Source organism: Ascidiella aspersa, chromosome 4, assembly GCF_963924565.1.
Source record: "Ascidiella aspersa chromosome 4, kaAscAspe10.2, whole genome shotgun sequence".
In the NCBI taxonomy this organism is placed as follows: Eukaryota; Metazoa; Chordata; class Ascidiacea; order Phlebobranchia; family Ascidiidae; genus Ascidiella; species Ascidiella aspersa.
In genome coordinates, this window is record NC_139450.1 from 5,641,621 (window position 1) to 5,655,861 (window position 14,241).

At 41.1% G+C, this 14,241-nt stretch overlaps 1 protein-coding gene across 1 annotated transcript in view; it reads left to right on the plus strand.

The window, feature by feature from the left end:
* Positions 1–232: 232 nt before the first annotated feature.
* LOC146146818 (uncharacterized) overlaps positions 233–14,241 on the plus strand; it is a 36,710-nt gene continuing 22,701 nt past the window's right edge. Inside the window, exons 1-6 of the mRNA XM_083387075.1 lie at positions 233–1,860; positions 2,527–2,700; positions 4,800–4,999; positions 8,754–9,094; positions 9,969–10,109; positions 12,466–12,660. Coding sequence (XP_083243201.1) covers positions 1,163–1,860; positions 2,527–2,700; positions 4,800–4,999; positions 8,754–9,094; positions 9,969–10,109; positions 12,466–12,660 — 1,749 coding nt within the window. The 5' untranslated portion in view covers positions 233–1,162. The remainder of the gene's footprint in view (positions 1,861–2,526; positions 2,701–4,799; positions 5,000–8,753; positions 9,095–9,968; positions 10,110–12,465; positions 12,661–14,241) is intronic.

Genomic DNA, 14,241 nt, shown 5'->3' on the forward strand with positions numbered 1-14,241 from the left:
CATACGCGCCCAGGAAACTTGACAGCTGTCCCGGCGGCCAAGGCAAAGGCAGGGAATGTTGTTCGTCGCACTTGATTGTTTGCAGGATGCACCGCCCACGTGTTAGGAGAAATTTCCAGTGTTGTAATGGCTTGTTAATGACTTGACTCTAGAGGACTTAAGACACTGTTTTGAATGACTTTATTTGAGTCGTTTTGGTAAAATGACTTGACTTGAATTAAGCCTTTTAGACAATGAGATGACTTGAATATTACTTAAGGCAATGAGTCAAACGACTTGGGTTGAGCTTATTCTAATGGTTTATCGTTTTATTTTTTATATTAATGGTGACTTGGAGATGACTTACTGTAATGATGACTTGACTGGGACTTGAATTATTTCTCGAATGAATTGAGTGGGACTCAGTCATTTCAAAAAGATATGTTTACAACAGTGGAAATTTCCCATCGCCTGCATGCGCCGCTCTGCCTAGTAGGTGGCCCAAACAGAAGCCCCGGCGCGATTAAAACCTTAACGACGTGTGGCCGCGACTGTTTTCTTTGCACGGAAAGTGAACGTGTGCTAGCTGTCAGCCTCGCGCCTTTTTCTGCCCGCTACTTTCCCAGCGATGCTCGTCGCGAGACGCCTTCATTGAAAAGCGCCCTCAATAAGTGGCAGGCCGGCATAAGGGCCCGGGCACTTGGCGTGCGCGGCGCACCAGGACACTTGTCCCTGCTCCTTGTTGGTCTTGAGTCGATTTGTCGATTTCTTTTCGGCCCTTGACAAGCTTAGCGCAAATGCCTTGGTAGCCTTATCGAGTTTCGGTCGAGGGTTGCCGGTGGCCTTTCGAGCGGTAATCGAATCCGTCGTTTCCTCGCGAGCCCGCTGCTGTCAGTCAACGCGACCCGGGATTAAGTGGCGCATTACATGCAGCCGGATTTTTTATACGTTACCCATATATCGTCAGGCGATTTTTTGGTGATCACGTTCGCATTTGTGCTTTACAGGCAAATCCTGCAGCATATAGGATTTCATCAGGGAATTTACCGGCGATAAAGATGCCAGGTTTAAGTAAAAGTTTCTGCTGATAACGTTTTAACAAAACCGTGGTGCGGAGTGTGCAATTCTTAAGAATAGCGTTAAACATTTTCATATTTACTCGAGGACAGAGCAAGGTTCCGGCATGAAGTTTTTGTCCAGGAGAGTGGCCCCAGCTTTGTGGCTTTGCTGCTGTCTGGCCACCCTAAGTGCCGGCCAAAGACGCTTCGGCGGAAGGAACAAGCCGGACGCCCGACCTATAGCGCGATCGCGCCTGAGCTTTCGCGAACTGTTTGCGTCGCGATTTACAACGCCACGCGTACAACGCAACCTCACGGGCTTTGCGCCTTTTAATCCCCGCGTAACGCCCGGGACATGCCCCTTAGGCTGTCGCTGCTACGGTGAGCGCGAGGTGCACTGCTCCTTCAAGAGACTAAAACGCGTGCCGGCCAATCTGCCGCCCAACGCTGTCAAAATCAACCTTGCCTTCAACAAGATCTCAGTCATCACGCCAGGCGCTTTCGCAGCGTCCAACGCCAGCCTCAAAGTGCTGGTTCTGCAGAGCAACGAGATAGCAGCTCTGCGTGGCGGCGAACTAAACGACCTTCGCCGCCTGGGAATTCTGCGACTCAGTTCGAACCGACTGACCGGTGTCTACCGTCGAAGCTTCCAGAACATGAGCGACCTGGCTCGTCTTCACCTCGACCAGAACGCGATCGGCTTTGTCCACCCGCAAGCTTTCCGCGGCCTCGCCAAGCTCACGTTTCTCCAGCTGGAAGGTAACCGGCTATCGCGCCTGCACAGCGACACCTTCGCCACCGTCCAGTTTATGAGCTACTTTACGTGAGTATTTTCTAAGTATATAAATAGGTGTGCTTTAATGCATTCGTTAGTTTGCCTTTTCGCATCTAATCGTGCAGCGAATTTGTTGCGAGCGAGACACGTGTATTATTGCAAAGACGTCATATATGCTGACCTCACTGGTCGGGGTTTGTGCAAACCTTAGCAGTATGTCGTTGAATTCGGCGCAAAGAAACGGAGTAATTTGGTTTTAGACTGTATTTCAGGCAGAGTATTAGTAAATATGGGAAACTGTGACTAATACGTTTATAGTAAAGAAACAGCGAAATTATGAACTAATATACGAGTCTACATCCATTTGTTGAACTATTAAATGTGAATTGTGCATACGAATTTTAAAATGTATGGTGAATTTTTGAAATCCAATAATTGTTTTAAAAATATGCGAATATAATAAAAAAAAATCCGCTTTGCATTATTTCAAGACTTCCAAATTTCCTACAAAAGTGTCGTTTTGATTCCACACACTTTAACGGAAATCTTAAAAAAGTTAACAGCAGTTTATTTTCCACAATTACTCGAATTGGCCGATTAGCTCCAAAGAACGGCAACACTCCCCAATTCCAAGCATTCGAAAACCAAAAAAAAACACCCTGGCCTTTACAGAAGCAAAAAAGACTTTGTGTGTTTTGTCTTGATTCCTTTCAGCTTCTCGCACGTGCAATATCTCTACCTGTCGAACAACCGCTTCACCCTGCTACCGCAAGCGCTCCTGGCCGGCCTGACCAGCCTGCGCAAGATCTACCTGCACGGAAATCCATGGGACTGCTCGTGCCAGATCCAGTGGCTTCACCAGTGGATGCGAGAGAGTGGAAAATACAGGCAAGTTTTTTTGTGTGTGCTAATTTTTATGCCTTTTAGGTTCATAGAATATGCTTATAGACTGTAAAAGTACATAAGTCGTTCCGACCAAAGGGTGTTACTTCAAATTATTTGTTTTGACTAAGAGATCAAATAAGCCGTTGGACAAAGTAGCATTTTTTCTATTGATTTTTTGGTAAATTAGATTAGAACTAAAATTGGAGCACATAAGCAATTCACAAATTATTACTATTTTTTACTAAAAAGAAAGTAAAGAAAGTAATGTGAAATAGCTGGTTAGCGTGTAGTGGCTTTTTCTTCCAATTGGCCAAAACGGAGGCCGGAAATGCCTGACATGTCAGTAATTGTTCGGATCCAGTCCTCAGGACAACCGTTCTCCAAAAGGGGGACGGTGCCGCCACTTAGAGATAGGGCCAGAGTTGACCTGCGCATCTGCAGAAGGTTAACATTTTGACATTTTTGGTTATGGTGTTAGAGTTAATGTGAATGTAAATGTAAGTAATAATTTTAGTATTTTTCTGCCCCCCCCAAAACCGGTGTTACCCACGAAAAAATGGCAGGATACTACCCTAAAGGCACCATTTAGGGTACCATTTATAATGTTCAAGGGTGCCGAGAGATATTTGAGAATCTTTAAGAATTTTATTTTTGCTCAACTCTTACAACTTTTTGTGTAAGATTAGAGTGTAATATATCCATTTATAACTTCCTACGCTGAGTAGAGTTGATGTGTGTTGTTCAATTCCGTTTATTGTGATATTCTAGTCATTTACCTAAGGAAAAAATTTGCAGGGTGCCGCAATCTATTTATTATTTCGGAGGGGTGCTGCAAGTCATAAAAGTTGAAAACCACTGAATTAGGCCTTCATGGACCCACTAAAACTAGTTCACGTACCCCCACTAAAACTAGTTCACGTAGGGTCCAGGGACCCCAGTTTAAGAACCCATGCCTTAAGGGATCCGGCTAATGACGACCGGTCAGGTAAAAAGTACAAGCAAGTCCGCCGTTGATCGGTTTCCGGCGGGGACAAGATAGCACTGCGCTCTCTCTCTGTCTTCTACCTCTCAAACATCGTCGCATAGCACGTATGAAATCGACTTGCCTCCTTTCCCCCGCGATGCCAGGCATAATTTGCGGTCGTGCCAGCTGCCGCGAAGTTCGTGGGTGATCCCGGCGCATTTTCATTCCGAATTCTCGCGAGGTGTTTTCGCGAATCGAACGGCGCATCCCCGCCTCGCATTTAAACCGCTCGCCCGCTACCGGAGCGCTTGTAATTGGCCACGCCCGGCGGGGATGGGTGAAAGTGAACGCGGTGGCGAGATTTCGTGCTTTTCATACATTTATAGTAAATAAATTGTGATCCAATAACCAGTATTGTGTATACTGTGAACCACAAATGTCACTCGTTTGTAGTATTGGTACAGTATCAATAAATCACATTGTGGCGAGATTTCGTGCTTTTTATACATTTAAAGTAAAGAAACTGATAAATTATGAATCAATATAGAAAATAACCAGTATTGTGTCGACATAGGTGGTGTGTGTATTCCATTTACGCACAAGTGTTTCTTGTTGTAGTAGTGGTGCAGTATTAAATAAACGCACGTGTGGAGAGATTTCGTGCTATAGCGCGTTTTCAAACATTTACAGGAAAGAAACGGAGAAATTATGAAGCAATATAGAAAATAACCAGTATTGTGTATACTTAAGGTGGTGTGTGTGTCATCCACTTATGCACAAATATTACTCGGTTGTAGTAGTGGTGCAGTATCAATTAATCACATGTGTGGTGAGATTTCGTGCTACAACGCGTTTTCATACATTCATTTAAAGAAACAGAGAAATTATGAACCAATATAGCAAATAAAATCGCAGACTCACCGAATCTGTCGATCAATGACTTCGGTGTAATAATGATACCGTAGTCGTCGGTCAAAAAGCAGCTTCAGAAAGGCTAGATCGCAGTTGTTAACACAAATATCTGTGTGCATGTTTCGTTCAATATTACCAGTTATCCAGTATTTTATCGTTTGTATCATTTTTCAATAACGATCGCTTGGCTAAGTCTTACCCGCTTTCTAAAAATCGTTACCAACAGATGCAAGATGAGCTTATTCGGTGCCAACAACGCTTCCAGCTGTGCCTTGTGTGCCAGCCCCTCCAATCTACGAGGTCTAGAGGTGATCAGGGTTCCATTTGACAACGTCACGTGCTTCTCGCCTCGTCCAAAAACACCGCACGAGGGCGCCATATCGGAGAAGTTTCAAGATGAAACGAGCTGGCTGGAGCTGCAGAACGGTAAAGTGTTTTTTTTTCTAAAATGCTTTTTTAAATTAGCAGAAAATGGATTTAAATAGTATTTAACACTTAAAACGTTTACAAAACACTATATTTTTTCTATTTGCGCTTTCATATTTTACCTACGTATTTCAACAACCTCCAATCCTCCATCCATTATGACGTCGACAATGTGCATTGTTCAAAATCGAACGTGGAAACAATGCCAAATATTTTAAACCTACTTTACCTACCGCTGTTTTAAAGGTAATATAGAAATGTACATACAAGTGAAACATACATAGGCCTATACACAGCGTTTATATTCTGCGATCAAGCTATTCTCGAGCCAACGATAACTACACAAGATGCATTCGAAGAGACTAACCGGAATCAGTCAACCTAATCAGGATTGTAATATGTTCAGAAACTGAAACGTACATATGCAGCTATATACAAGGTGTATTCTTTGATCAACCCCTTCTGGAGTCGTACTGGCCAATGATAACGGACTCATATATAATATATAAAATGCCTAGGGACAGGCTTACCGAAGTCAGTCAGCTTGATCAGGATTGCAGTCCAAGTAAGGCCAGGCTAGAAAACACAACTAGTATACGTTGAGGTTCGAACTTGCGACCTCCGGTACAAACGTGCATTTATTATAAACTGACATCATCCCCTTGGCAAGTCGTCCGTCCAACGATAAGGGCGACTCCGTTTTAAGAACACGGGAATGATCTTGCTTTAAATTGTAATCCTCTTTCATCGAAAAGAAAACTCGACCATAATTTTACAATATTGATGACGTAAGCTTTTGTCGAACCGTTTAAAAAAGTTCAAATGTTCTAGTTTTCAACGAGTTTTATGTTTCTTTTATTGTTACATTGATATCGATTGTCTTTTTATACCATTGAAAATAGGTAATTAGTTAAATATAGCACTCGCACAGTTTTCAGCCGCCCCCGTCTTTTCACGACCGCCAACTTTTGTAGTATTCCTGAGATATTTGCAGTGGAATTAACATTAGAAAAAGTATGTTTTTATTAAATGGAAAAAATTGCCGACAAATAACTTCGTAGTCAGCTTGATTCATCATTGTTTACACGTTTGCCCTACAAAACAAACAATTTTGTTAGTTTAAAGTCTCCCACCGCGGCGAAATCTCCATCGACGACATTGTAATGTAAATGTTGTCTGCGGTTGTTGATATTTGTCTGGGCCCTTGCTTAGTTCTCCAACTTGCCTGTCTGATCACAACCGTCAAACATTGCAGTATTCCGGAGATATTTGCAGTAATATTAACGTTTGAAATATTACGTTTGTTAAGCTGAAAATTGCCAAATATTCAATCAAAGTCAGTCACGAGGTTTACAGATTTGCGACAAAACAAACGATTTTGGTCGCGCCATAAACACTATTGACGATATTGTGACATTGTAAACTTTGGCTGCGGTTGTTGGCATTCACTGTCTCGTGGGAGGTTTCGTGTTTACTTTTCGGCGATAGTTCAGTTGCTTAGGGTGTTCACTTTCGTGTTGTGGGACACCGCAAGATTACACTAAAACGCGACAGTCGTATATCCACCCGCCAACGGAAATGGCAGTAACTGACGTTGCCATATACTCTTTAATGTGAACGCTAAGCACTGTCGCGACGGCGAATCGCTAAGCACGCTGTTAACATTCAAACGAACCTTGCGTGATATTTGCGCGATTCGGCAGTAAACCACTCGGCTTTGCGACGGATGTCGTTTGACGGGGTCCCTGACATTTAAGGGCGGACTTGACATTCGACCCGGGTTCGAAGCATGAAAAATGCGTTGGAAAAACGCACTTTGGTTGGGATGGTAATGCTTACAAGTATGTGATTACACGCCCAACCCTCCACGTCTGAGAATTGATCCTCGGATAACATAATGACATGTCGCTAAGCCACAATCTTCGTTCCCCGATCTCCTAAACCCGAGGTAGTTGCAAGTTTCGTCCGGGAGTTTTGCAGGTCTAAAAATACTAAAGGTAATGCATATTATAAACGGGACTGTTTTCTACGGAATATGGACAGTTTATAATGCTTGTTCTAATAAATTTTCGCTCCTTTCGTTTTACAGCGAATTTAATAAAATACTTGCTATAAAAAGCTTATTCTTGTACAAATGTAAAGCCTAAAATAAACGTGTTGTTAGATCTACCACTTTATGTAGATGTTGTGATCTTGATTAAACTCACGTTAATTAGATTTTTACTTCTGCAACATTTCCACCGCACTTCTTCAAGATTTATAAACGCCTTTATCAAAACATCACACAATAATAAAGTTGCATTTAGAGAGAAAGGCAGTTTACCGCCTAGAATCCACGCCTGTAGTTAAACTGCCACTCACACCGAAAGCGCGGGCCAAGGCAATAAAGACGCACCATAACATGCAAAAAGGCTTTTCACATTGTTGGCGCATTCCGTCAAGGCTAATGTAGTACCGAAAATGGTCGTAGAAGGATGTCGGTGGCGAGAGCGTTCGCCCTCCCTTAAATCATGAAAAAATGCTTAAAGGAAATATACAGGGAAAAAGCTCAGAGAAAATATTCTGGGAAAGGGCTTAGAGGAAATATGCTGGGGAATTGCTCAAGGGAAATATACAGGGAAATGCTCACAGAAAATATTCTGAAAAACGGCACAGAGCAAATATGCTAGGAAATGGCTCCGAAGAAGTATGTCGGAAAAGCATATTCTGGGCCCGAAAAATGCTGGGCTCTACCCGCGACCGCAAGGCTAAACGCGACAACTTTTTTCGCCGCCCCCAATCCTTTTCCCGTCATTTAGCGACATTTTCAAAACCTTACCGTCATGAAACAATCTGTGTGTGCAAAATAGGAAGATATCTCCTCGCCCTTACAATAAATGACGACAATGGCTTCAAATGGGAACAATAATACTTTAGTTTAGGCTTTCCGGTCTTAGTCAAAGTGAGTCATTCATAAGTTTTAGTCTTTAACAGAGAAATATATTTCACAATTCGCAAATGCTCCATCGTAGACAAATCAAAGATAACCTTCAAAATAGACGAAAATCAGCATAAACTAATAAACACTTCAACGAACGAAATTAACGAGGGCAAAATCAAATATATTTCTCTGTTAAAGACTAGAACTTATGAATGACTGACTTTGACTAAGACGAGAAAGTTAAAAGCAGTGCTTCCCAACCATTTTCAGTTTGCGGCCCACTTTAAATGCAAGTTTTATTGTCCGACCCACAATGAGGTATGACCAAACGAATGAAAAACAAATCAATGAGAAAAAAATGCATACGCAGGCAACTTGCTATTAGTGCGAACTTGAGCTTGCATATTGGATATTATCAGATCAAGCATAAATGTTACGTAATGATAATGCAATAATTTCCCGATCTAATAGAAAACTGTAACGCTAAAAATGCTCCGCGACCCACCAATGAGTCGCGACCCACTAGTTGGGAAGCAGTGTTTCTTAAGCTTTTTTAGTTTTGTTCACCCCTAGCATCTATCTCCAGATTTTGTTCCCCCTTGTTTAATGATATGATAAAACTATCTTGTCTATATATATAGAAACAGGTTAAACACCCGGAATATCCGCCCTGATCGCAAGCTATCATCCATTTCTGACGGTTCACTCTTATTCACCCGTTTTGGTTGGTTCACCCCTGCAATTTTTTTTTCTCACTGGGGTGAACACATTCACCTGATTAAGAAACACTGGTCTAAAGTATATTTGCCTTGACGTCATGTTGTTTCTTTTCAGAGGCCGTTCTCTTTAGGCAGGGAGCACGCGCCAAAGAGAGCATGACGCTGCGACTTGACAGCAGGATTGGTTCGCTGCTGCTTATGCACTGTGAGGCGGCCCGAAAGCCTGAGACCTCGACGGGCCTGCAACGCGGCGGAACGGCCGAGAACGACGACGGATCGGCCAGCAGCTACGTCGGCACCTTTGAAGCCATAATGACATGTATGGTCGACTACCCGGCCAAGACGCAGCGTCTCGACGACCTGCTCAAGCCATACCTGAACGCGGCCTTGAACTTCACCGTTCGCAGCGTCGGCGCGCGGCAACGGGCCGGTCGTCGCCGCGACTACGACGTTAAGGTTGGTTTACACTTTACAGTATACGCGTTTTGCGTTAAAGAAAAACGTCGACACCGAAAGCGGCTGTAGCGCTTTCGGTTGCGGAAAGTTAGAACATTAGGATGTGTTGTGTTAACTGGACAACGCTAGCGTTTTGCGCCAGACTCTTAACACCTGCAGACGTAAAACGCGTCTAGTGTGAACGAACCTTTTAAGGTACTGTGCGCGAGTTTTCGAGAGCGTAAAAGGCCATTTCGCTTCGCTTCTCTTTCGTGTAAAGCGCTTAGAGACAAATGGTGATTTCATCTTTATCCTGTCGGGTTGGGTGACGATAACATCTATCTAAAGTACAGTATATGGCGGTCTTATAATAGTGACACCACATACAAACAAAAGCTTTCCGAATTTCTGTTTCAGGCAATATGCCCCTTTTGGTTTATAGCATTTCAGTAGGATCTATTCCGCTAGTAGTACGTATCAGGGTTTAAACAAACACAGTTAACCTTACATATTACATACTTAAGAGAGCTATGTGTGTTTACTTAAAAACATTAAACAGCAAGGCTACAAATGTATCCTTGTCCTTCACTCCAAAAAAGATGGAGAAACTCGTCTAAAGGTTTAAGAGTAAAAATACTGGAAAAGCAAAAACGTCCAAAATGAAACGCTTTACCGTTAAAACAATTGAGACGTTTATGCTTCAAGTCACTTTAGTACGTCCTCTTTAAATTACGCTGCCCACGTTAAGTATTAGGTTTTGAATAAACATATAGATCATCTAAATGTATTAAAATCAACTATACTATCACGGTGATTTGCATTCCAAGATAAAAAAATACAAACAGGGTTAAACCTTTGACCAACACAAAAGCTTTCCCCTCTGTTTTTCTGCCAGATTATCGGCGAACCCTTCGAGCCCCTTGCCCCGCTCGGCTCCGGTTTGAGGATCGCCACCGCCTCCGTTCTGGAAAGTTCTCCGGTGCTCGAGAGCGGCCAGTTCATCGTTACCATCGCAAGTAACCGCTTTTACCCAGAGGTTGGTGAATTTTGAAAACTTGCTGGCGCGGCAGAGTTTTAACGCACTGCAGTCTAAAATGCTTCATTGCGGTTTGCCAAGTCCGGTTGTAATATGCGAAAGACGCTTTGTGTAAAATTAATCAGGGAACTAGGCATTTTATTTGCAAGCAAACTCGCAATTCAGTTTTGAAAACTCGCAATTCAGTTTGAAAGTTTGAAATGTTTTGTAATACCAAACGTAACGACGCCACTGGTATGAAACGCTTCAATTTCAGTGTGTTATCTTATAAAGTTCACGGCTGAAGAGGATTGGTAGTAATAGAATCGTTCAGTGTTGAAAGAAAGTCATTTTGAAATCAAGTCCAAGTCATGTCATTCGTAAAATACCTTAAGAACAAGTCCAGTCCCAGTCCAAGTCATCGTTTGCTGAAGTCAAGTCATTTGAAAACAGTTACTCAAGTCAAGTCATTATACTTCATTGAATTAAGTCATTACAATACTGGGATCGTTGTAAGCCAAGCTTATCTAAAAATAGTTGGATAAATCTTAACACTCATAAAAACTAGTTTTTATATACAAAATGCATAAACAAGCTTACTTAATTTAAAATTTTGGTTCATGTATAAAAATGGTAGCCATATTTTGCGTGTTAAGTTATCGTTTGTTTGCTGTTACGTCAGCGTGAAGATGATATCGTTTTTTGATCGCGCCACCAAACAGATATTATCGCTTTAAGGGCGATGTCGCATTCACTTGAAAAGCAAACGGGCAGATAGCGCCGAGCCAATAATAAATCGAAGCAGGGTGGCCTCATAAATCAGGTGCCGCGACATACGCCGCCTCAGCGCGTCCTTACAAACTACTCCTTGTCGTTTCAGCGCTCCTCGACCTTTTGTGACTGGCGAGGGCCACTTAGGACACCTCTCCTTCCTTATTTTAAATCGCCTTAACTCCCTTCGTCCAGACCAAAGTTTCATTCATGATTTCCGCAAGAAATTGTGATGTACATGCACGTATGCAGTGGCGTGTTTCTAATATTTAAGCATATGTTAAAAAAACAATTAGTTGCCTTACAAAATGATGATGGCGAATTTATATTAAACGTGCCAAATAATATTTTGTCAGTTGTCTTTGGAAAGTCGCTTCGCAAATAGAAAGAAGATTTCCATGCATGCAAATCAAATAACTTGTCTTGTGTTAATTTTGGCTTGTATATAATACGTCATAAAATTCACGAAAAGGGCGAGAAAAAAAAGTTCCATATTGTATTAACTGTTACGTCTGCAGCCATATTACGTCTTCAATAAACAGCCCAAAACCTAATATGGAAAACAAAACGTTCATTTATAGAAAGGTCAACCTAAAAAGCATCCATTGACGGAAACATCAACAACATTAGTATCTTAAAAGGGAGAAAAATGGATAATTTGATACGCATATTTTAGTTACAAACGTTTCATATGACTTTTTAAGCATTAGTGTGACATAGATTGCCTCGAATGACGCCTGAATAACTAACATGCTTCAATTCAAAACGACAAAGTACGAGACATCTAAGAATAAAATTGAAATTCAATATAACGAACAATAGAGATTTAATTTTGAACATTTACAATTTAGATTGTTTCGATGTGGCCTTTCAAGTTTGGTCATTCTAATGCACTGGACATTTTAGTTTCAAAAACTGGGCACGCTTGCAAAAAACTGAACACGCTAACTGCGGTGCTTTATCGTATTTGGGCATTAACAGTGATTTAAATTTTGCTGAGTTGCAACTATCGGCCTTCAATTATTCCGAAAAAAAACAAGTCCAAGTCCAGTCTTTAAGTTTTTTTAAATAAACAACAGGTCAATTGTTTTGTTTGCGATGTCTCAACCATAAAATAACACAAAACACAATTTACCGCAAGAAAATTGCTTTAAGTGGAGATTAAAATAATCAACCAAGGTTTATAAAAAAGCTTAACAAAAAGCACTTCTTTAAAAAGTCATTTGTCAAACGACTAAAGTCAAGTTTTTTCCCCCAAAATACCTAGGTCAAGTCAAGTCATTTATATACAGTTATACCTAAATACACTTAGGTCAACTTATTTTCCCCTTAATACTTCAAGTCATATAAAACAGTGACTTAAGAGCAGTTAAATCAAGTCATTTGTCCAAACGACTTAAGTCAAGTATTTTTTCCCCAAAAGACTTAGGTCAAGTCAAGTCATATCAAACAGTTACTTAAGGGCACTTAAATCAAGTAATTTTCCCAAAAGACTCAAGTCAAGACATGTCATTTGAAAGCAGTGACTTAAGTCATTGACTTACTCCATTACATTCCATCACTAGTGTTTTCTTAACATTACCTCTACCTTTGTGCTCTCCTGCAGGATCACAAGCTGGCGTTGCTCTTCCAGTCCAAGCAGGTCTTCAGACCGACGCCGGAACAGCAATGGAAGGGCGATCCTTGGACGACGGTGATGCGGCCGCGGCCCGACGCCAGAGATACGGTGGTGGGCCTGGTGCGCCTCTCAGTGGTCCTCACGTGCCGGGCCATGGGAGTTCCCCGTCCGAAGCTGTCATGGGTCAGTGCGCACATGGATAACTAGATAATTCTAAAACGTAGTAAGAATATCAAAGCCGATACAGACGTAGGTATCATTTTGATGTTTGTAATAACATTTTCATTCAATTTAACATAATAATAAGGCACTGTTAAGTGTTTATATATATACTGCTCTGGTTAATTCTAGCTTTCCAATTGGATGGATTAGAGCAAAGTGCAGCTAATTCTAGTTCTAATTTAACTTAACAAAAAAATAATTACCAAAATTGCTACTTTGTCCAATGGCTTTTTCGGCCGCTAACCAGAACAAAGAATTTGAATTACAACTCTTTGGTTGGAACGACCTATGCAATTTAAAACAAAAGGCATATGCTGTGCTAAAACGCATGAAAGTTAGCACATTTTTGCAAAACACATTCTTATTAGAACTATTCTTCATTTAAATGAAATTGATTGTGAATAATTAAATGTAATTTTAGTTTGAATTTTAGTTTAAATTCGTATTTTTAAGAATTCGGTAATTCAAATTCTAATGTAATTTAAGAAAACTCAAAAAGATATCAATCTTATTCTAACCTGATTTATAAAATGTGAAATCCTCTAATTTTAATTCTAATCTAATTTAAAAAAAAAAGCTAAAATAAATCTAGTTGTCCAAGTCATGGGTGAGCGTAATTGTGTCTTGGTCGCGCCATCAGCAAGGACATCGCCGCAAATATTTGCGCCTCGGAATCGGGTTTGGAACGATTTTTACCATCGCCCCGAATCTTGTATATCTTGTAAATGTTTTGCCGCCCGGTTAAAATTGCCCACGGGCGATGCGAGGGGCGACATGTGCGTACAAAGAATAACGCCCAAAACGTCAAAGGCAGAGTTTCAATTAAGCCATGTTAGACTCGATACTTGGCCAAACCATATAGGTACCCAAACACAAGCCTCAGACCTATAGTTGTTTAAACTTAAGCTCTCAGCCCTGGTTGTTTAAACTTTATTTCTTTACCTGATAATTCAAATCCAGCCCGATTATAATCCGCAAGCAAAAAAACAAGTAGACTAAATTGAAATTTTAGGTGTGGCCTTTGCATGTGGTAAGATTCACCAGACTCAAGTCACAGGTTGTTTGATTTTGTAATGTGGTTTCGAATCGGCCTTTCTTTTACCCAGCCCTAGTTTTTAACAATTTTGTAAATAACTTAAGATATTTCGCGTGCTTACTCGATGAGCGGTTGCAAAAACCACAGACCGGAGGGTCGTTCATATCGCTCGTCTTTTTGGACTACGTCTTATTTACATGCACGCATTTAACGCATGCTGATTTGGTAATCCTTATTTTGCCAAACCCAAAAAAGAGAAATTTTGCCCTGCCTTCGTTTCACTCCAGTCAATTCCTAATCTCGTTTTGCCCTGCAGTTTGCAAACTTGAAATACGAACATCCTGTCCGTATGAAACAAATAATGCTACACGCCTTCGTTTTTTCAAGGTTCAGACTATTCAGAATTTTACTTAGAATGTTTAGATTTTCATATTTTTCACTCTTTGCAATCACAAAAAGGACTAACTGAACTTGGTCCCTGTTTTACAATATGCACACAAATATTT